This window comes from Ambystoma mexicanum, chromosome 6q (genome assembly GCF_040938575.1).
Source record: "Ambystoma mexicanum isolate Mex_15411 chromosome 6q, UKY_AmexF1_1, whole genome shotgun sequence".
NCBI classification, from domain to species: Eukaryota; Metazoa; Chordata; class Amphibia; order Caudata; family Ambystomatidae; genus Ambystoma; species Ambystoma mexicanum.
The window spans coordinates 262,146,884-262,168,490 of NC_090937.1; the positions used below are offsets into that span (position 1 = coordinate 262,146,884).

General features: G+C 44.5%; 1 protein-coding gene across 1 annotated transcript in view; it reads right to left on the reverse strand.

Moving 5' to 3' along the window:
* The window catches only part of ENPEP (glutamyl aminopeptidase), a 441,170-nt gene that overhangs the window by 12,790 nt on the left and 406,773 nt on the right, over positions 1–21,607 (reverse strand). The window contains exons 15-17 of the mRNA XM_069630729.1: positions 13,979–14,052; positions 13,693–13,794; positions 13,432–13,602 (exon numbers count right to left, since the gene is read on the reverse strand). Coding sequence (XP_069486830.1) covers positions 13,432–13,602; positions 13,693–13,794; positions 13,979–14,052 — 347 coding nt within the window. The remainder of the gene's footprint in view (positions 1–13,431; positions 13,603–13,692; positions 13,795–13,978; positions 14,053–21,607) is intronic.

Consider the following 21,607-nt stretch of genomic DNA (forward strand, 5'->3'; position numbering starts at 1 on the left):
AAGCTTCCTTCCCAACTTGTAAACAGCCCCTGGAAAACCAGGAACCGGAAACAAAATCTCCTGCCCCTGAAAGTCTGCCACCCAAGGAGCAGAGAGGAGGTAGGAGAAACAAAGTACCCAAACAGACCCAGTTTGTGGAGGAGGTACAGATCTTCCAATTTGAGGCAGAGGGATCCTCAGAGGATCCTGGGGAAAGGATCTTCTCCTTTAGAGATGGGGGAACTCCTCCCAAGGAAAAATGAGTCCCAAGGGACGCCAATTCAGACTGGGGAGATGTGGAGACTGAGCTACCGCCGCCCATCATCTCATCCCAGAACCCACAATACCGAAATCCCCTGGTTCAAACCCATCCTGGTGACTGCCTCCAAAAAGGGGGGGGTGGCCCAGAACTGGAACCAGGGGCACCCACAATGGCTCTGATCTCCAGTTGCCAACTTTTTCTTTCAGATTCCCAAGGCTCTCCACATAATTCTGCCCAAATCTCTTCGCTAGAAATGTCCAAAACCAGAAAGTTAGCCCACCAGTTGTCCAAAAATGTGCATTATCTGTGCCCCCTTGAGGAGAAGGAGGGAAAATACTATGCCCCGGTACAAGTACAGGGGCAGGGTACAATTTTGGCACTGGTGGACACTGGATCCCAAGCTACCCTTCTGTCCAAAAGGGCCTTTGAGGAACTAAATGCAGGAAGGGGGGAGAATTACCGAATTCCTCTCACCTCTCTTCCTGGACAACTGCAGAACTTTGACGGGAAGGAAATTCCCGTTGAGGGGACTGCAGACTTGGACATTAAAATTGGGCGACACAAGGTGAAACACCCGGTCATAGTAGTGACTCCAGAGGGCACCCATTGTTTACTAGGGAATGACCTCCTGAGAAGGTTGTCACCCCTAATAGATTGTGTAAACAAGGTCCTCTGGACCCAGACTAGCCGACCCATAAAATTAAAACAGAGTGTCAACCATGTTAGTTTAAACGGCACCTACCACATGGTTGAACAAAAATCTGACCAAGTAGAATTTCACTTCCAGAATAGCCAAATTCCAGAAGTGACAGTAATAGCAGTAGGACAACAGACTGGTGGTGGGGGGTCCTCTCTATTTCTGAAAATCAACCTTCCTTCCAGTTTAAGGTGGTATTCCACACTGGAAGGAAACACCCTGAAATTCTTTACTAATCCACAATCAGAAACTCCCACTCCTATAGTCCAGAAAGATGTGAAATCAGCTCAGAGCCTGGCTGATATTCAGCAAATTGGAGAGCAGTTGTTCATCCCTGTTCAGTTAAATGATGGGAAGGACTCTGTTCTCGCTCGAGTGTGTGTAAACAACGGTAAGAGCTTCATCAGCGAAGCCATGTTCCGCCAACTCCCAAAAGATCCAGCCATTCCCACATTCAAACTGATAGACAAACGGGAAATCGACCTGGAAGCACCTAATTCCAAACATCTCCTGCCAAGCAGGTGTATGCTCAAAATCTCCATTGGCAACAAGAGCATAGTCCATAATTGTTGGGTCGTGCGAGACGTCACTGCCGCCTTTTACTTAGGCAGTGACATTCTCAATCCCTTTGCCATTAGTTTGGACCTAATAAACTTCAAAGCTTGGTCCCGATTAGCGGATAATCCCATGGGCTTTGATGATCCAGAAAAAGCATTTAGGTCAGCTCAATTGCTACCTTATGCAGTTGAAATTCAGATTAAAGAGGAAGTCACCATCCCAGAAAGGACCCGACAATTCTCCCTGGGAGTGAAAGTTAAAAGAGGACAAAAATTGCAAAACCCTGATGCTTATATTCATCTAAATGCTTCTCTCCAACAGCAAGGGTTAGGGGTAAACCCAACACCATTAGTCAACATAGAACATGACACCATTCCAATAGAGGTGGATAACAGCGACTTACAGAGTATTACTCTAGCCGCAGGCACCACTATTGGAATGGCAGTTGATGACCGACATTTCTCCATTGATTTAGGAAATGAACTGTTAGGACCAATCCCCAAGGACTGTTTTGACAGTGACAGTGAGGACAATACAACACCAGACAGGATTTTCACCCGGCATGGGGGGAACTTCCTGGTGTACACTTCTTGCCCTTATGGTAAGGAAGATGTGACTTGTGACTTCAGGAGGGATGAGGTGATTTTCCAGGTCCATGAGGGCTGCCTTTCCCACCTGAAGCCTCCAGTCCAAATCAGCACTCTGACCAGGGACTTCTCCACCCAGCTGGAGGAGGCCGCTGAGATAGCCAAACCAGAAGTCTTTCCAGGCTTCAGGCAGATGGTGGAAGAGAGAGTCAACCTAGCTGATGCCTGTGTGACTCTGGAACAGAAGCAAAAGTTGAAACAAGTTTTCTTGGATTTCCAAGATCTCTTTGCGGTAGACTCATATGACTGTGGTCGCACCGACATCCACACCACAACAATTCCCACGGACCCTGGAATGACTTCAGTGTTTGTGAAGCAATATCACTTGCCTCTCGCATCCATGGAGTCCCTTACTGAAATAATTAAGAACCTTGAGTCCCGGGGAATAATTCATCCAGTACACAGCACCTTCAATAATCTGGTGCTGGGAATATTGAAGCCAAACGGCCAGTGGAGACTCTGCGCCGACCTTAGGGAGCTCAACAAACGGGTCCATACTTCCCGATGGCCTCTGCCCTACATTGACCAAGGGCTGGCCCAGATTCAGGGGTCACAGGTATTCACAGCAATAGACCCGACCAATGGATACTGGACCGTGCCTGTCAGTAGGGAGGACCAATACAAACTGGCTTTTACCTTTGGGGGCCAGCAGTACACATGGACCCGGACTCCCTTCGGATACCTCAACTCCGGCAATGAATTCAACATTTTCCTACATAAGGCCATGCCCGACCTGGGTGCGAGGGGTAACCTGGCTTATGTAGATGATGTCCTCATCAAAAGTTCATCTGTGGAGGAACACATAGCGGAGATCCGTTATGTTCTGACACAGTTGAGGGCCACCGGAGCAAAACTTTCCTTTCAGAAAGCACAGTGGTGTAGAACCCGTGTTAATTTTCTGAGGCATGAGATTACTCCTCAGGGTCTCTGTCCCCAAGAAAAGAAAGTGGAAGCACTCCAGAAACTGAAAGACCCCACAACTCTGCGGGAACTAAGGAGCCTCCTTGGACTGACTAATTACAGCAGAAAGTTCATTGAAGGCTACGCAGAGATCACTAGACCCCTGATTCATCTCTTGAAGGGGGGGGGTCAAGTGGGAATGGGGTCCAGAACAATCTGAGGCGGTAAAACAACTCAAAAGAAGCCTCTCACAAGCGCCTTGCCTAGCTTACCCTGTCAGAAACAAGGAGTTCTTCCTGGAGACGGGGTTCTCTAATACGTGCTTGACGGCAGTATTATACCAAAAGCATGACAAGGTCAATAAAGTAATCTCCTATGCGAGCAAAACTTTATCCTCTGTGGAGGAAAAATTCAACGATTGTGAGAAGGCACTCCTGGCAACGGTGTGGGCATTGAAGAATTACCGCCCGTTTATCCAGGGGGAACACATCATAGTGGAGACTCCACACCAGCCTCTGCAATATCTCCAAAGTGACAGAATCCGGGCCGGAAATGTGAGTAATTCCCAAATTACTTCCTGGATTCTGTCAATGCAAGGCTTTCCTGTGGAGGTCAGATATGGCTAAAACAGGAAGAGTCCCCTCGTGCATGGTCTGGCTGACTTGCATGATTGTGCCAGAGAAAACTGTCTCGAGGATGAAAGTCTAAAAATCAAGGACAACATGGAGGCATACCTTAATTCCCCACACAAAGTCTTTGAAGAAGACAAGTGTGAGGGAATGCCCACTGTCTATGTGGATGGATGCTCTTACCATGTTGACAACAACGGGGAGAAAGAACTGGTGGCCGGCGTAGGGAATGCATGGGTGAAGGAGTTTCCAGAACCCTCCGCTGGATACAAAATTGGTCCCCGAAGTAGTCAGGTGGCAGAATTGATGGCTGTGCATCAGGCCATCCTCACTGCTGTCCAGCATCAACTCCATGAACTGGTCATAATCACAGATTCGGATTATGTACGGAATGGGTTCGTGGAGCACCTGGTCAACTGGAAAAACAGAGGCATGTTATACGCTAATAACAAACCCCTGAAACATGGGAAGTTAATCCAAAATATTGATGATCTGGTCACATCGAATGGGATGACCATCTACTGGAAAAAGATCAAGGGTCATTCCAAAGTAGAGGGACCAGACAAAACTGGAAATGACTTAGCTGATCAGCTGGCCAAAACCTGGGCCATCCAAGGGGATCTAATAGAAATAGAGTTCCTGTTGGGGGAAATCCAGGTCACTGCGATCACTAGGTCCCAGACAAATGCTCACAATGATCTTTCAACTGCCCAATGGAGCAAGGAGACCCCTGATGCTGATTTGATTACAGCTCAGAAGGGGGATCCAATCATTGGTAAGTTTTACCAACACCTTGGGGACCCTGAGAACTTTCCCCTGACGGATACCGATTACATTGGGAAAGAGGACCTAAGAGTGTTGATGAAATGTCCAAAAATGTTCCGAATCCAAGACGGTTTGCTGGTAAGGAAATCCAAAGTTGGCCACGATCAGTGGGTGGTTCCTACCTCATTCCGAAGCCTGATGTTAAGTCACGCCCATGATGCAGCCACCGCCGGTCATAGGGGGTTTCACACAACACTGGAAATCTTAAGAGAGGTTGCATACTGGCCACACATGGGGCAGGGCCTCGACCAATACTTGAAGGGGTGTCTTGTGTGTGCACAATTTCAGCCATCATCCCGCACACACCGTGCGCCTCTCCAAAAGAGGGGGTTGACACTGCCATGGTCAGATTTGCAAATCGACTTTGTAGGCCCTGTGATTCGCTCGTCTAGAGGAAACAAGTACATGTTGACCGTTACATGCTTGTTTACCAAGTGGGTGAAATGTCTCCCGGCCCCAAATTGCAAGGCAGAAACAGCAGCTGCCCTGATGATTAACCACATCTTTTCCCGTTTTGGTCTACCTCAAAGGATTGAGTCAGACAGAGGTAGCCACTTCACCAGTGAAGTAATGACAAAGATGTGGGAGATACTGGGGGTCAAAAGAAAGCTACATATTGCTTACCGGCCAGCTTCTTCTGGAGCAGTAGAGAGATATAACCAGACCATTGTGAGCATCTTAAAAAAGTTTGTGGCAGATTCTGGGCCAAGTTGGGATATCCGATTACCTCTTGTCCTAATGGCCATCAGATCTACCCCTTCATCTGCAACCAAAATGTCACCATTTGAGTTGATGACTGGATGCAAGATGGTGCTTCCCCAGCATTTGCTCTACAGAACCCAAGAGCAAAGGTTGATAAATGCCTCCACAACTCATGAGTATGTGGAGAATTTAAGGAAACACCTTCAGCATGCTTTTGCCTATGCTCAGCGGAATCTAGAAAGATCAGCCGAGAGCATGAAGACCCACTATGATTTAAAAACTACCCGAAAGGAATATAAGGTGGGCGATCGGGTCTATCTATACAATTTCCAAAGGAACCAGGCCAAACAGCGAAAATTCTTGCCTACATGGAAGGGACCGTTTGAAATTATAGACAAGATCTCCCCTGTTGCCTACAAGATCCGCATCCCCAAAGGCGGTTTGGCAAAGGGGGAAGACAAGTGGGTACATATAAATCAGTTAAAGTGTTGCCATCCCAGGCACACTCTGCAGCAACTGGAGGAATCCACTGGAATCCCAGAGGGGGCCGCTCCAGAGTAATTCAGTTCCAACCCTAAAATATCCCACATATAGTCTCTAAAATATTATACTCTTGTAAGCCACTGTCTTTGAATGATAACTTGTATCTCAAAAGTAAAATGTTAGGTATATTAAAGTATAAAATGTATATGTTCGCCACACCATTAATAGTGGTGAAGAAATGTCTACGAATAGGTATTGCCGCTTTGCTTTATCATCCTAGGAGAGATGAAACCATGGAGACTGACCAAGGAGGACGACCGGGAGCAGAGACCCGAGGGGCCCAGGGTACCGCCCAATCCTCCCATCAGGACCAGCAAGGAGAACTGATTGATCGACTGGAGGGAGGAAAAGATGCTGAACTGTGCCACCTACAGGATTGGAAGAAGATAATGGGGACATACCAGCGCAAGGGCTCAAAACCTCCTTTGCACCCGACTTCCCCTCGACTTGAATCAAAGCGCAGTCGGGCGGGGGGATTTGTCATGGGTTTTGACCCATGTTGTATCAATAGACTGGGTAGATGTGGGGATGAGCTGTCGCCGCCCACATTCACGCCAGAATAGGAGAACTGCGCAGTTGGCCCGAGACCACTCCAAAGATACAACCTTCTTGTGGGGAATTCATTTTCTTAATCCCAAAAATGGTTGCATCACCAGTGCTCAACACTATCAGAAAGCCGGCGTTTTAAAACCACCAGACTTTTGTGTAAAACTGAACAAATGAAACAAAACCAGACCAAGGAAAGACTTGCTAAGAGGTGGATACAATGTAAAACTATATTCTGAAATGACTTGAAGGAAGTAATTATTTAATGTATATGTAAAAATTGTAAGTGATTTAAACTGGGAACAAAAAGTGACATTTAGCTGAAACCTGGCTTAATGAAACTGAATTCTGCCTGACAACTACCCCCGACAGGAGTTGAAACTGGATCAACAGCCACTCTTCCCCTTGCCAAAAGGAGTTGTCACCTCTCTGATTAGATTAGGGGTGGAGCAGCTGGGGACTACAGGGAGTTGAACAAAGGCCTGTCCTGGACTCAGGCAAATGTTATATTGGGGGCGTCGTAAAAGTGGCTTCCTCTTGGGAGAAGTAGGAGGAGAAGTGCCTCTGGGAGCCACCCGAGCTGGAGGCGGGGACAGGCAGAAGCTTCCCCCATGTGCTTTGGAACCTAAACCACACCCATCTGGGCCAGAGCATAATTTTAAAAAGATAGATAACTCATAGTGCGGACTTGTCAGAATTATATAAGTATTATCATTATTTTTGTGATTTTTCTGTGAACATTTTGAGAGGCGTTAGGACCCTGTGGTGTATTCTGGGGGGTTGCTAGCGGAAAATAGGGTCTCACTCCAAATGTCTGCATGTTAAAAATCTGACACTTCATCAATTAATGTCCATACTCCTTGCGCACATGTGTGTAATTTTGGGTAAATGTCCGATATTGCAAAACCAGTTAAAAAGCACAAAATGTTGTCATTTTTGAATGCAAGCCCCCAGGAAGATCAGAGGCGGACAAGCATGGACCATAAGGAATATATAATGTGCACATGTAATTTCAACAAATTGTATATCTGGGAAAGATGTATTTGAATCAAATACAGATTTGTGGGCAAATTGGCCAGGGGAGGATCCTGTGACCCATAAACAGACCTCATCATGATGACAATCCATTTTCTTCCCCCAATCATGGGAGAGGGGAGAATTGGGCCAATGACAAGTAGAGAGGGGCAGGCTTAGGTAGGCCCAGGCACACACCCATTTTCAAAACACATAAAAAGAGACTGCTGGACAGGTAGAGACATGCAATTCCATTTGCTGCGGAGCATGCTGACCGACGACTTCACATCCAGAGATCCAGATTTCAAATCCATCAATCTCCAAAGACCAGAACTTTACTTCAGAACTTAAAGCAAGGGCCTAAACCCACAAACTGAGAACTCTTCTCAGCAGGCATCAGCATCCTTAAAATCATTTGCAAACTATTCCAAAGCTGGGCGAGCGGTTTGAATTCTTTTGCCAAGAACAATTGCCAGAGACCAGACCAGAGATCCAGAGTGACCCAGACCGCTGTGAGCAGAACCAGAGAGCTGACGCAGATCACTGTGAAGTGCCGAGACCAGAACCGGAGTCCAGTCCAAAACCTGACCAGATCCGTGGCGAGGCCTATTTCAAATTTAGATTGTGAGTACCTAGCAGAACTGTGCAGAACCAATCTCTTAGTTAAAATGATCTAATCCAAACTATTTTAACCTAAGTAGAACAGCCTCCTAGAAATCGGGTCATCTGTCATTTGTAAAGCTGCACAACTGTCACCTGTCAATTCTGAAGCTGTAAGCTGTCACCTGTCATTTTGAGTTTTACTTTAAATCCGAAAATCTACCTTTATTTAATCGTCCGTATCTCTGGAACTGTTTGGGCTAGGAACGAAATTTAGATTAGAATCTAAGCATTCCAACGAACCTAAAACCGGCTTCCTATACTTTTACACCTTTGCCGCAATCACGATTCACGCACTTGTCAAAATAGCAGCTCCATTCTTTCTTTTGTTAAAATCCGTTTGCAACTTGGTAATAACTCATAGAGCATTGCTAAAGTGAGCCTGAACTAATACCAACACGCATCTCCCACTCACCCTGAATCTCTAGAGGGAATTAAAATCAGTTGGCACATTTTCCCATCCATTGCCATCACATTTAAAAGCATTTTGGGCCTGTGTTTCAAATTCCTACCTGTTTCCTCTAAGCTTGCTGGGGGGAACTGAATTTCGTATTGTATTTGATTGCATTCCTGAGAACTGTGTGCTCCTCTTTCCATCTCCTTCCATTTCTTACATTGCATAGGGGAGGGGGGTGAATTGCCAGAGAAAAAGCGATTATCTTATCTTTTGCTAAAATCGTATCAAGTATTTCTGTACGGTATTTTATTCCTCATTGCATTTCCTTGAAACCATAAAGCATTTTCAGCTACCTCATCCTCTATACTACTCCTAAGTAATCAAGTGAACCACTGTAACATTACCCATTGTGGATCCACATCATATGTCTCAGTGTACTATCAGATATTAATATATTATAAAAGTGTGATAGATATATATTGTTTAAATTCTCAAATAAACCTTTTAATTTGCAAAACAAACCTACTTCTTGGCTCAGTGGGGTCAGGGGGATTCTAAGAGGGGGGTGTTATACAAGGGTGGTCATCCAGAATACTGAACTAGACATAAAAATACATTAATAAGGGTTTTCCTCAGCATCCCAGACTAGGCATTGACTTGGCTGTAGTGTTGATTGAATATCGCTTACAGAGCACCATTCAGTGTCCGGGGTGCATGTATCAAGCGGGGCAACAGGGGACTCCAATTCCTTAAGGATCTTGAAGAGTTCCTTGGTATTTGATTGGGCTTGAGTGATCCTTTTGTTATATACTTCCTTTTTAGCAGCTAGGATGGCTTCTTTGTAGGTAAGGGAGGCTGTGGTGAGGTTGTTTTTGTTGACTAGAGAAGGTGAGCTTTTCCAATGAGCCTCAGCTTTTCTTTTTTCTTTGCGCAGGTCGCGTAAGTGCGGGGTAAACAAGGAATTAAGGTGGAGCCGCGGTTTTTGTTTGCGCAGTTTGAGGGGGGCAGTGGTATTGAGGGCTTTTAGCATGACGCGGTTGTAGGTGTCTACTAGCACTGTGGAGTCCGAGCAAGTGGTGGACGCCGAGTTCAAAAGAGGAAGGATAAGTGGGAGTAATTTCTCAACCGTAATATCCTTTTTATTGCATGTGGAAGTGGGCGGGGCAAGGTTGGGTTTATCTGTGGGTGGAGTGGAATTAATGGAGAATGATATTTTGTGGTGATCAGACCATGCACATGGCGACACAGAGGTGACGCTAAGCGCACAGTTCAAGTCAGAGACCCAGTCAAGAGTGCGACCCTTGATGTGGGTGGGCTCATTGACATGTTGGGTGAGACCGAAGGTGGCCAGGACTCTTTCTAGGTCAAAGGCTTTGGTGTCATTCGTATCTTGGTAGCCTAGATTGAAGTCTCCCAATATAATGATTTGCGAGTTGGGCTTAGTACTGGTAGCTAGGATAGATGAAATGTCCTCTGCGAATGAAGAGGTCGGGCCAGGGGGCCTGTAAATGAGATGTATAGTGGCCGTGTGATTAGGAGAGATCGGCAGTTTAATAGACAGTAATTCTGCTGATGGCAGCTGCAGGCTGTTGGCAGCTCTGAGGTTAAGCAAACTCTTAAATATGAAGGCTAGTCCACCCCCCTTAGTTTGATTGGTGTCCCTGTCACACCTGATAATGTAATAGTTGTCTGGGATGGCCAGGGTCAGAGAAGGGCCGGATGCTGCATGATTGCGAGAAAGTCGAGGTTTTCTGTGACTATGAAATCTGCAATATCTAGGGCGTGTGCAGGGATGGAGCGTGCGTTAATGAGCGCGCCTTTGAGTTTAGGGGCAGTGATGGCAATGTGAACAGGAGGAGGCGAGTCAATTTTAGGAACCGAGTGGGCTGTGGTTTTGTTATCGCTGGAGTTTGAGATATTGTCGAGCGTGGGATTGTTCAGGTGGTAGGACCAGTGAAGACATCTGGAAGCTAATCTTTGGTTTCTAACTGATGAGGCACATGATTGACTGGAATGGTTGGGTGAGTTCGATATGGCATGATGAGGCAATGGTGGACAATTGGCAACAGTGTGTGCCTGTGATAGAGAGGAACTCGCAACCGGATTGACTGTGCCTATCTCAGGCCTAGTGTGGTGTCTGGCGGATGTAACCAGGTTGTTGATGGTTGTGGGATGGTGGTGAGGTAGGTGGCGCAGGCGCGAGCCGAGCCTGGAATTTCTAATGATAGTGGGACATGGTTGATTAGGGGTAGGTTTGGTGGCGAAATGTAGTAGCCAGAGGGCTGGCGCGTTTAAATAGGGATTAGGACCTGTCATGATGAGAGTGAGAGGTAGTTCAGGAGATGATGTAATACTAATTGTGGGAGTGGGCGAGACGTAGAGCTGTGTGGTGAAGGTGAGAAGGGGTGACCAGATTAGGATCTGAAAGGTGAACAATAAGTACGTGATCAGATGTCGAGTGGACTGGGGTGCATGCTTTTGATGTGTGCTGCACAAACCACACATGTACTTGTTTCATGATGCCATGCAGGGTTTATTTATCAACACTGTCACGCTAATGGAATTCTATTCGGATACTTAAACGGCTGAATCCTACCTGCAGCTTACTTCTAAACTATGGGATGGATAGAGATCACTGCAGCAGGTCTGATAACCCACTGCTCTTTATTACCAAAAAGTAACAGGAATTTGCGTTAAATTGAAATTGCTCGAACTTGAGCTATGTCAGTATTGCGTTCTGTCCCACTGTTGTTTGCACATTGAGTTAGTAATACAGTAGTTTAGACTATGATTAAAGGACGCATGACAAAACTAGGAGTCTCCATCTGTAATTGTTTTTGAGTTATGACCACAAACAGCTACTTGGTCTACTGCTTTATTCTACCTATGTATGGTCACAACTCAAGAAGTGTTATAGAGAAGATGGCCTCATTACAGAAGGTGTGTGCTGTGTTGTAATCAACACACAGCTCCTTTATCACCTGAGCTTCTGCCATCTGAACTGTAAAGACTGCATTGCGGGCTTCGTGGATGTACCAGTGCATGAGCCAAAGACGTTCCGCGATTTGGATAGTGCAGTAGACACTTGCTGTAATCTGGCCCTTGCTTCATTTTTAGTACTTAACTCTGATTGCTATAATGCTTGAACGATATTAACATAATGCTTCAAGTTCTAAGGCCTACTGAGGGGTAGGACTCCCTCTACACGGGTCAAAGGAGTGGATGGGAGAATGGGCAGAGAATCTGCCACCTGCTTTCTGCTTCCGTAGTTCACATTTCTCAGTGGACACCCAGCCACTTCAACATAATCCTCCAAACCAGGGAACGCCCTGGCAGGCAACCATTTTGATGACGAGAAGGTTGGAATGTTCCATGCATTGATTTGATCCAATCGAAGCAAAGTGAAAATTCAGGCCTCCTGATTTGCCAAAATGTGTGCACTCCTGGCCATCTTCCTCTCAGGTGGATTTTCGAGGTGGAAAATCGGTCTTTCCACTAAGTCTGGCCAGAGGTTTAGAGAGGAATTCTACATCTTACACGTCAGCTGCTGACATTCTGCTGATCCCTACTAAGAGGCGCCATGTTATGTCATTAGCACTGCCCATGCGTGATAAAGAGGTGGCGTACACATTCCTGCCAGCCTGAATAGTAAGCGAGATTAGCTCTGTGCATTAATTTCTGACACTGCCAAAGGGTTGATCTCTACAAAACAAACAGTGTCAGTTATAAGGCTAATTACACACAGATGTTCTGTTTGGCATTCGGTGTAAGGAAGGTACAACTCTTGGTGATCGGTTTATAAAGCCTTTTGTCGAACACCTGTTTGTAATTAGGCTTTCAATAATCGCGTTTCCCTTTTTTCTGAGTTGCTTCGAACTGGTTCACAACACGTTCAACAGTCAAACCAGCTCAAATATTTTTCCTTGAACTCCTTAAGAAATTCGAAACGTTCAACCTCACCAAATACACCGAACTTCAGGAGAAAAATGCCAATTAATTATTTACAAGGACTGGTCTGCTTCGTTTATAATCTACTACGAATGTCTGCAAAAAGGCAAAGAAGGGTAGGGCCTGAGTGGCAAGGCCCAACCGAAATCTGTAAATGCCCACTCAGCAGTGCTGTGTGGGTATTTACAGATGTGTAAGTCACTGTGGTGGGCCCAACTACATTAGCTTCAGGCAGCACTTGTTAGACAAACCTTGCTACGCCTCTGTGCCGGCACCTCAACTAAATGTCATCTACTCTCTATGTTGTGTCTTAGATGCTGTTTTCTATTGAAAGTCTGACTTGTTAAATCAATTGGGCCTCATTACAAGTGTGGCGGTCTGGAAATCAGGGTGCCGGTACGTACCGGCACCCTGTTCTGCACCACCACACCACAAGTCTGCCTGCAGGAGCCATTGCACCCGGCAGGTCTCACCTGCCGGACACAATGGTCCCGGTAGGCAGACTTGTCACAGAAGCACTGACACCGTTAGCAACAGTGACAGTGATTCCGACTCCCATGGAGCCCTGTGAGACTCCACGGGAATGGGGAACAACATTTTCCGGTGCTTGACTTCCCAATCTGCTGAAACTTGTAATGTCCCGGTGGCACCGGGAAGTCAGGCGCCAGGAAAGTGTTACGTGTCCGGCAGCAAACAGCTGGTAGCCCCGGTAGGTTACCACCGGAGTCGTAATGAGGCCCATGTCTTTATGCCATGACCATTCACAGGAGAGCTTAAATACGCTGTTTTGCCATCTATAATGGTGCCGGTCGCATAAGATGACATACATACATTATTATTTTTCACAAGAGTGATAGAGGACCATGTTACATTTATCCAGCGCCCCCAACATTTGCACAAAGAAATGCCATACCATGAGCAGCAGTCCCTGTCTACCTTCCTCAGTTTGTCCGTCAATTGACAACAGGCGTTCAGCTCGTATGGCAGCCCTCATTAATGCTAACATTTTCATTGTCTTTCTCAAAGACCCAGAAGAGAAAAATGCGACAATTTTGCTGAGTAGAGAAATGTTTGCATATTGCAAAAAACAAACATTTTGAGTGCTGAGCAAAGGTTTAGCTAACCTGTCCAGAAGAGTGATGTTGTTCACAGAGGCCAGACCGTACATCAACTTGTCTTTCTCTTGAGCCAAAGGGGTGCTTTGAAATTGCTGAAACATGTAGTTCCATGAAGACTCATTTCCAGAAGTTGCCATTGCATAGCGGTAGACAAGGAGCCGGAGATTGACTGGAATACTAAATAAGAGAATATGGTCATTGGTTAGGTTTTTAGCCATCCATACAATTTACATTCAGCATTTAGATTCCAGTAAAACGATTGACTACCTGACTCCAGTTAACCATTTGTTGAAGTATTCAGTAGCATTGCCCAGTGCCTCTGGGTCTTCCACTTTGCACGCAAGCCCCAGTATGGAAGCGCGAAGCAGTCTGAAAAATACATATTCCGAATAATTTATTTAATTGCAATGTCCCTTTCTGTTTAATTATACCAAAATGAATGTGCTACTACCACACATTTTTCTGGGTTCCACGTGTTTATTATACAATTCAAATTTCATTCTGAAAAAAGGCGAACAATTGAAGCAGTGAGATTTTCTGCAAAATGGCCAACCTGTCCAAATGGCTTCCTTCATCCTTCCACCCAAGTGAGTCAGTGATAAGTTTAACTTGATTTCTCAGATAGATCTAAAAATAGAAAAGACTGTTTTCAGACAAGCTAAATAAAATGTCTGCATAGTTAACTATTAGTAGACAAATAAATGCTAGGGATACCAACAGATACCAAAACGTGTACAGTCAGTGAAAATATGTTTATCTGGATTTGTTGTCCAAAGAAAGAATTACATGTTAAAAAATAATAAATAATTAGAACACAGTACATTTAACAAGCAAACATTCAAAGCAGCATAAGAATGAATCACAACTAAGATAACAGTAAGCCACAAAAAAACATACATTTTTGACTGTACCTCATTACCTGTTTTTCCAGCGCCCTGATACCCACAGGTTTGGCGCGCTCTATAACTGCTAAATAAATAAATACAGAAAAGAGTAACTAATCCCGTCCGATGAGGTTGATAGACCATTACTAATGAACCCTCGTGTTATAAGATGTGCTGCGCTCCCTTGTTATTACTATCAGTATAAGGAGTTTCCTCTTTATAAACATCCTCAGCACAAATTGTGTAAAGACCACAAGACACGGGGAAAATGAGCCCATACATGATAGGGAAAAAAGATACATAAAAGCCGGTCTGCGCTGGTTGTGTGCCGCTGAATCTTAAGAGCAGTATGACATATTTGTCCCTAAACACCCTACATTTCAGGCATGCTAACATATTGTGAAAAGCTGTCTCTAGTGTGTTGTCACAAAATGGACCAAGGGGATCCAAGATGAGGCGCCTTCCCAATGAAAATTGCTCTTCCTAAGGAGTCAATTAAATCGAGTCTGGTAATTAGACTCCTGTCCACCAGGTGATGGCTCCACTTCAGATATGGCTGAGGGCCGGGATCAGTAGATATTTCCCTAAACGCCTTGCTAACAGGTTTAACCGTTTCCTGGGCTTCAATGCTATTTTCACATTGTATTTTAAGATTCTGCATTAGCCCCGATTTAAAATGTCGCCTGCCAGCTATCAAAGTCAATAGTGGGTTTGATAGTCTTTCCATATAAAGGGAGTTGAGCAGACAACGTAAATAACGAATTTGAAGTGCCTGGTTCCCACTGCGCATGTTGCTCACCAGCTGCTTTGATAACCAGGATTTTTCATTTGAAATAACGCTCGGGAAGTATCCTAAACATATCCCCGAGTGCGTAGCCAAAGTTGGGGACGAATTGGGAGGTCCTAGCAGCCATCTACAGAACTAGTTTGGAATGGCTGGAACCTTTGCTATACTGTTGTAACCACACGTGCCCATGCAATAAAGGCCAACTGTTTTAGCTGGGCTTTACACCCCGATCATTCATATAGGGCGCTGATCTTAGTGGCAAACATGAACATTCTGCCAATGCGTGTGTCATGCGGGGTGCTTGCTTTTTTTCTTCATATGGTAGATGTGATTTAAACCAGGGGTGAATGGAATGCCTTAATATTCAAATTGTTTAACATCTGCAATCGGGGCCATTCTACAATAAAATTATATATTTTTTGTGCAAAAGTTAAAATAGCAGATTTACTGGCATTAATGGGTAGTCCTAAATTCAGAGCTGGCTTAAGGGGCGATCAAGCGGTGTGGCCGCACAGGGGCGCAAAACATAATGGGCGCACCACATCCACCCCCCCACCCCCCTAATGCCGGCCCAGAGCTTACTGGAATCGGAGTGCATGCACTGTGACTTTGGAAAGAAGTCTGATCATTTTGAACTGATTTCTTTCCGATGTCACATGCATGCGCTCCAACCTCAAAGTAACGTTCTAGTTGCAGTATGGCGCTACAACTATACTGTAACATTCTGTTAGGCCCTACTGTGCGGAAAAAGAAACCATCTTCCTGGTTTCCTATCTGCGTAGTGGAACCTGGAGCGGGTGCCGGAGTCGGCTGGAGTGCTCGGAGCCAGTAAGAAACAATTATGTTTATTTTTGTGTACCTTTTCGCTGCATGTTTATGATCCATGTATGCAAGGGTGTGTATTGTAATGTGTCTGAATGATTGAGTGAGTCTATGATGTATGTGGGTGGTTGGGTGTGTGTGCGAATGTGCTCGGAAGGGCTCAGTGTCGCCGATTTTGGCAGCTGGCTGGCGAGAGGAGGGGTGCCATAATGGAGCTGCCATTTCTTATTGAACAGCCGGTAAATGATAACGCAAGCATGTTATGTGTTATTATGTCACTAGACTTGCCAGTCTGTCCAAGTGATAAGACATACCATGCTTGATTTATCATAGATGCCCAGAAAGTAAGTCATTTCATATTAAAAAAGGCTAACCTGGCTGCACAACATTTTTGGTTAGCAAGTATAGCCCTTTCTTACTGTGACATGATTTTGTTTTCTGGGCATCTATGATAAATCAAGCATGGCATGTCTTATTACTTGGCTAGACTGGCATTTTGGGGTAGCCAGTCTAGCCTTTTCTTACTGTGGCATGACTTGTTTTCAGGGTTCCATGTGAAAATGTCCACGCAAAAATGTTGCCATGCAAGAATGACGCAGTTTCTTTGCGGCAACATTATCACATGGAACCTGCGGGGGACACCCCTGCAACTCCCACATTTTGGTAAATGGAGCCAGGGAGACCCCCGCAACCCACGCTACCATTTACCCGATATATTGTCCCCATGAATAATGTCACCTATGCCGTTTCCCGGCGACTATATTTATGGGGATAATATTGCTTGATACCATTTTCTGGGCATCTATGATAGGTGAAGCATGGTATTTGTTATTACTTAGCTAGACTGGCCTTTTGGGGTAGGCAGTCTAGCCCTTTCTTACTGTGATATGACATTTATTGTGGGCATTTATGATAAATAAAGCAATTTTAGGGCAGCCAGTCTAGCCCTTTCTTACTGTGGCATGACTTGATTTCTAGGCATCTATGATAATTCAATCACGATATGTGTATTACTTGGCTAGGATGGTATTTTTGGGTAGCCAGTCTAGCCCTCTCTTAATGTGATATGACTTGTGTTCTGGACATCTATGATAAACCAAGCATGACATGAGATATTACATGGCTAGACTGACATTTTAATGCAGACACTCTAGCTATTGGTTGTGTCATGGCATTTTATTCTGTGCTTACTAAGCAGATGGTTGGCAGAAAGGAATGGGGGGAGCATACCCAAAGATCCCTCACAGTGCGCTGGGAGTGCTGAGGCTGGCTCTGCCCAAGTTGTTCGTAAAGGCAAGAAACACATTTTTGCAGAGTGTTCTGCATTCTCACAAGGAGGGCCCTCTCAAATATTACACAGATATACAAAAATCAGACACTTGGTGAACATCTGCCTTTCTACTATACAGGTTGTTCTGGAGCATATTTATTAGCAGGTTCAAGAATCAGGGACCAGTATGTAACCCTGGCAACCCTCATTTAGGGGAAATCCGGACACTTCCCTTTCTGCCAAAGTTTCTGTACCACAGGATTTTAGCTAGACATCTACATACCTTGTAATGTGCATTTCATTCTAGTTGTGCATTTACCTCTAGGTGCAAAACCAAACAATAACTAGAAAATAATAACCACAGCACACTTTCATAGTTATACACCTTTATATTCACTCATCAGAAAGAACAGATAGACAATCAAACTAGTTCATATTTGGTAAGCATGAAAACATTTGCAGTAAGTGTTTGCATTGGACACGTGAGAATAAAGGAAAACACACACTATAACAACAAGCACCTTGCATTGGGTCAGCATAGCAATTCAAATGGAAGTGATTTCCCTCTAACCTGAGACATCCTACATGGTACTCTTTGGCTATGAAAGCAATATACTATGAATACAGTTTTAGCTCTCAGTTACTCCCCTACCCTTGCCTCATGTTGCATTAGTTGCAATATTATGAGATTATGAGATTGGTGATTATGAGATTCTGACCGCTTCTGCGTGAATGAAGAAACTCTCAGCTAATATTTAGGATTCTGGCTACTTTGATAAAATTTTGGTATCAGAAGGATTAAAAAGGTTCTGCCTTCCATGTCCACTCGGACACCTTGACAATTAAAATACCCTGCAGAAGTGGGTCCAAATTCATTGTTGATCTATTTATACTCACACTGAGCTCTGTGCTTTTCGAAATGATTGTCTCGCCCTTGACTCGCCAGGCCCTTATTGCAGCCAACTAAGATTCAGGACGTTTCTGCCAGGACACTTCCCCAGATTCGAAATACGGCCTTCAAGAAACACCCTCTGCAGCTACACCGCACTCCAGCCGAGCCGAGAAACCTCCAGAGTCAGCTACGGAGGAAACAGCCCCCTCCTGCCAGCCATCCAACAGCCACTATCTCTCACTAGGAAGCTCCTAGGACATCAAAAGACCCCTCCTTTCCCTTTTATCCCTCTTTTGAACGGTACCTAGTCATTTTACCAAAAATAAATCATAGTGTTTTAACCGAAACCCAAAATACCAAAACAATACAGAAAATGTTAATTCATTATATATAGGGGAGTGGGCTAAAATGGGTGGGGATGGGATTGGGGTGGGGTTAAAAGGATAGAAAAACTGGAGGCTTGGGGTGGCACCCCACAAATAAAAAATAAAAAACTATTAAGTATTTTTTTGGTATTTTGACTTCAGTGACATTTACCACTCTGATTTTACTTTTGGTAAAATCACATATAAACTTTTAAAGCACTCAGTGAAAACCGCATCTTAACCTATGTCTCCGTACATTTTCTTTACTATTTTCCCAGCCTCTTCTATGATGTCATCTGTCACCTTTCACACTTCGCGCCAGAACCTTCTAGGATCCATCCTTCTCCCTCTGATTCCGTTTGTTTGTGTAATTTCCCACCACCTGATTTGAATGACCTTTGGACAGTATTCTGCATAACACAACCTCCCAATAATGTTTCCTCTTCCTTCCTCTCTTCCTGTTCCGCACAATGAACGTTTATTCTCAAGGTCCATCAAGCTGTTACTACACTACATACTCTGCCTTGAAAAGCACTGCTGTTCAGCTTTTAATTGAGCATTATTTCTGAAACTGGCAATGATCAGTGAAAGTATTTGTGCACCTGCTGCAATATTAGTACACTCAGAGCCTGTGGTTTAACAAATCTAGCCCACTCAATTCACCCGTATACTACGTATTAGTAACCAATGTCACCCCACTTTGTCCCCAATACTAAACGTTAGTAACCATGTACTACACTACACACAGCACCCATTCTCTAGCTCATAAATTCCCCTAGGCTGCCCTCTTGACAGATATGGAAGCTATCATCTCGCCACCTCTGGTGAGCTTGCTTTATAGCAGGGTTCGTTTCATGGACCAGTTCAGGTACTGCCAACAAATCTCTGGGAATACTTAGAGAAAGGAGTGTGGGCCCGAGTTTAGCGCAATGTTCCTAGTCAACGGACGCAGATAGGTTCATAACTGTGGCATATTAATTCCCTTTCCTCACAAACACTGAATGTGTTGCCACTAGGTACACATTAAGGGATGCCAGTTAGCTCTAAAGCCGAGTTGTGCAGGCAAGAGAACATTATTTTCTTTGACCCAAGACTGAAGCATATCAAGAACAATTTCCCCAAATATCTTGCTGTCTAATAGGGTGATCAGCCTATAGTTGTTCAAGCTATCCTCGTCGCCCTTGTTGTAGGTTAGAAAGACGATTCCTTGTTTCCAAGTGACTGGAAATGTGCCACCTTTCAGCATTATACACTTCTATTCAAGGGTGGCTCCATCTAAGTGTACACAATCTGATCAAACATGTATGACTTTATCGTCCAAGGAAAAGAGTGTGAATATTAAACACAACCACACACTAGTGTAGCCACATGATTGAAAGTAATGCCTACCCGGCAAAAATAATGGACTATAGCCATCATTGACACACACTAACGCAACCATTCCTGTAACAAAGGACATACCCTTACAACATTCAACCTGCAGGCCAATTCCTCTACGCTCTCCATGGAGACTCAATTCAGAGTGGAATGAAACCCAGCTGCTGGTGAATACTAAAGCCCAAGGAATGTAGATAAGTACTAGCCAGAGCCTGGTGAGGGGTCGAGAACAGGAGGGTGGCCCTGGGCTTGGTGCTGATAAAAATGTCGGCCTGAGTTATATTTTCGGGTAAGCTATCAGCAATAATCTGGCAAGGGAGATGCAATCCTTGCCAATAATGTAATCCACAAAAGGTGAGGGGCCGGAAGAAGTGCATCATAACAGGGATCCTGGGGTAGTGACCAGCAGCCAAAGGGTCATATTGTCTACACCCAGAAGTATTTTTACTTCAATAAAACATCAAGAACTGAGATGTGCACAATAGCCCCACGGCTGAGAATTCAAGAAGAATATATCCATGAGACTCACACTATGAGTCCACTTTGAGAGGTACATCTATCAAATCTGTATCCAACCTTGAGTCTGGTTATTCCCACCACCTTAGTTATAGCCAAAACCCCAAACCTCTTTAGGCATTAATCCAATCCCACCCCGGTGGCTTTGACAAAAATAAAGGTGTTGAATTAGAGTATAGGTGCGTACAGGCGCGTTATAAATGACTTATCATATCATTGTCACAACGCCAGACAATCTCTCTACAGATCCCCGTGAAAAGTTGTGCAACAGCACATTAGTAAAGTTCAGCAACACTGTGCGATAGTTTCATAGCACCTAATGCATTTCAGTACTGTTCAATTCCTCCAATTTAAAAAAAGATCAAGATATACTGAAAATAAAAAGAGTAAACAAGAAGTAGAAAAATTATTCCCCCAAAAATGGGGGTCATGTATTTAATATAAGATATCTTGTTAACATAAATATGGGTGACATGGCTGATTCATTATTACTAGCCACTTATTATAATTCACACAACCATTAGGGTGGTCAAATCCTTTTAGAAATTCATCAGCATCCATAAGTTTGGGCAATAACACTAATACACAAAAAGCAGCATAGATGCTGATGAAAATCAAAGTGGCAATGCCAACAGAAGGGCATAGGGAGTACATAGAAGGGCGTATTCCCTCGTTTTCCCTTGTGCATTGTTCAAGGCACCCACGCTTAGATACTCATACCACTAATAAATGTCAAGAAAGAGGTTATCAGGCATTCACGCCATACAGCTGCCCCATCTCTCTCCCACTCTTCTTAGCCTGTTTGTCTCCATCCACATTCACCTATTAAACAGGCCATTTTATTTTTGACTTGCCCACTCTTGGCCAGTAGTCGTATGCATCCCAGAATTCCTAATCTGGATTCTGCTTGGTGGGAAAAATTAAACATATCCCCAAGCAATGCCATCTGAAATGCTTCAAGGGTCCACTTGAACACATCTCGAGTCCATCACACAACCACACATTACTTTTAGGAGTATCTGTTTATCTTTCAGTAACTGTGCACACATAAATAGTCACTTCTCCTTCAGACACCTTAAAAAGTACCCTCCTGATGTCTGTAATCCTGTTTTGTGATCTACTTTGGATGGATCCATGAACATCCAAAAATCACAACCACCACCCGTCTTCCTTCAACCAAGCCCACCGCTCATTGAACCCACATGCGTCTTAACTGTACCCCCTTTCCCCCACGACCTCAGCCCTTGCCTTTTCATCTGCAGATTATGA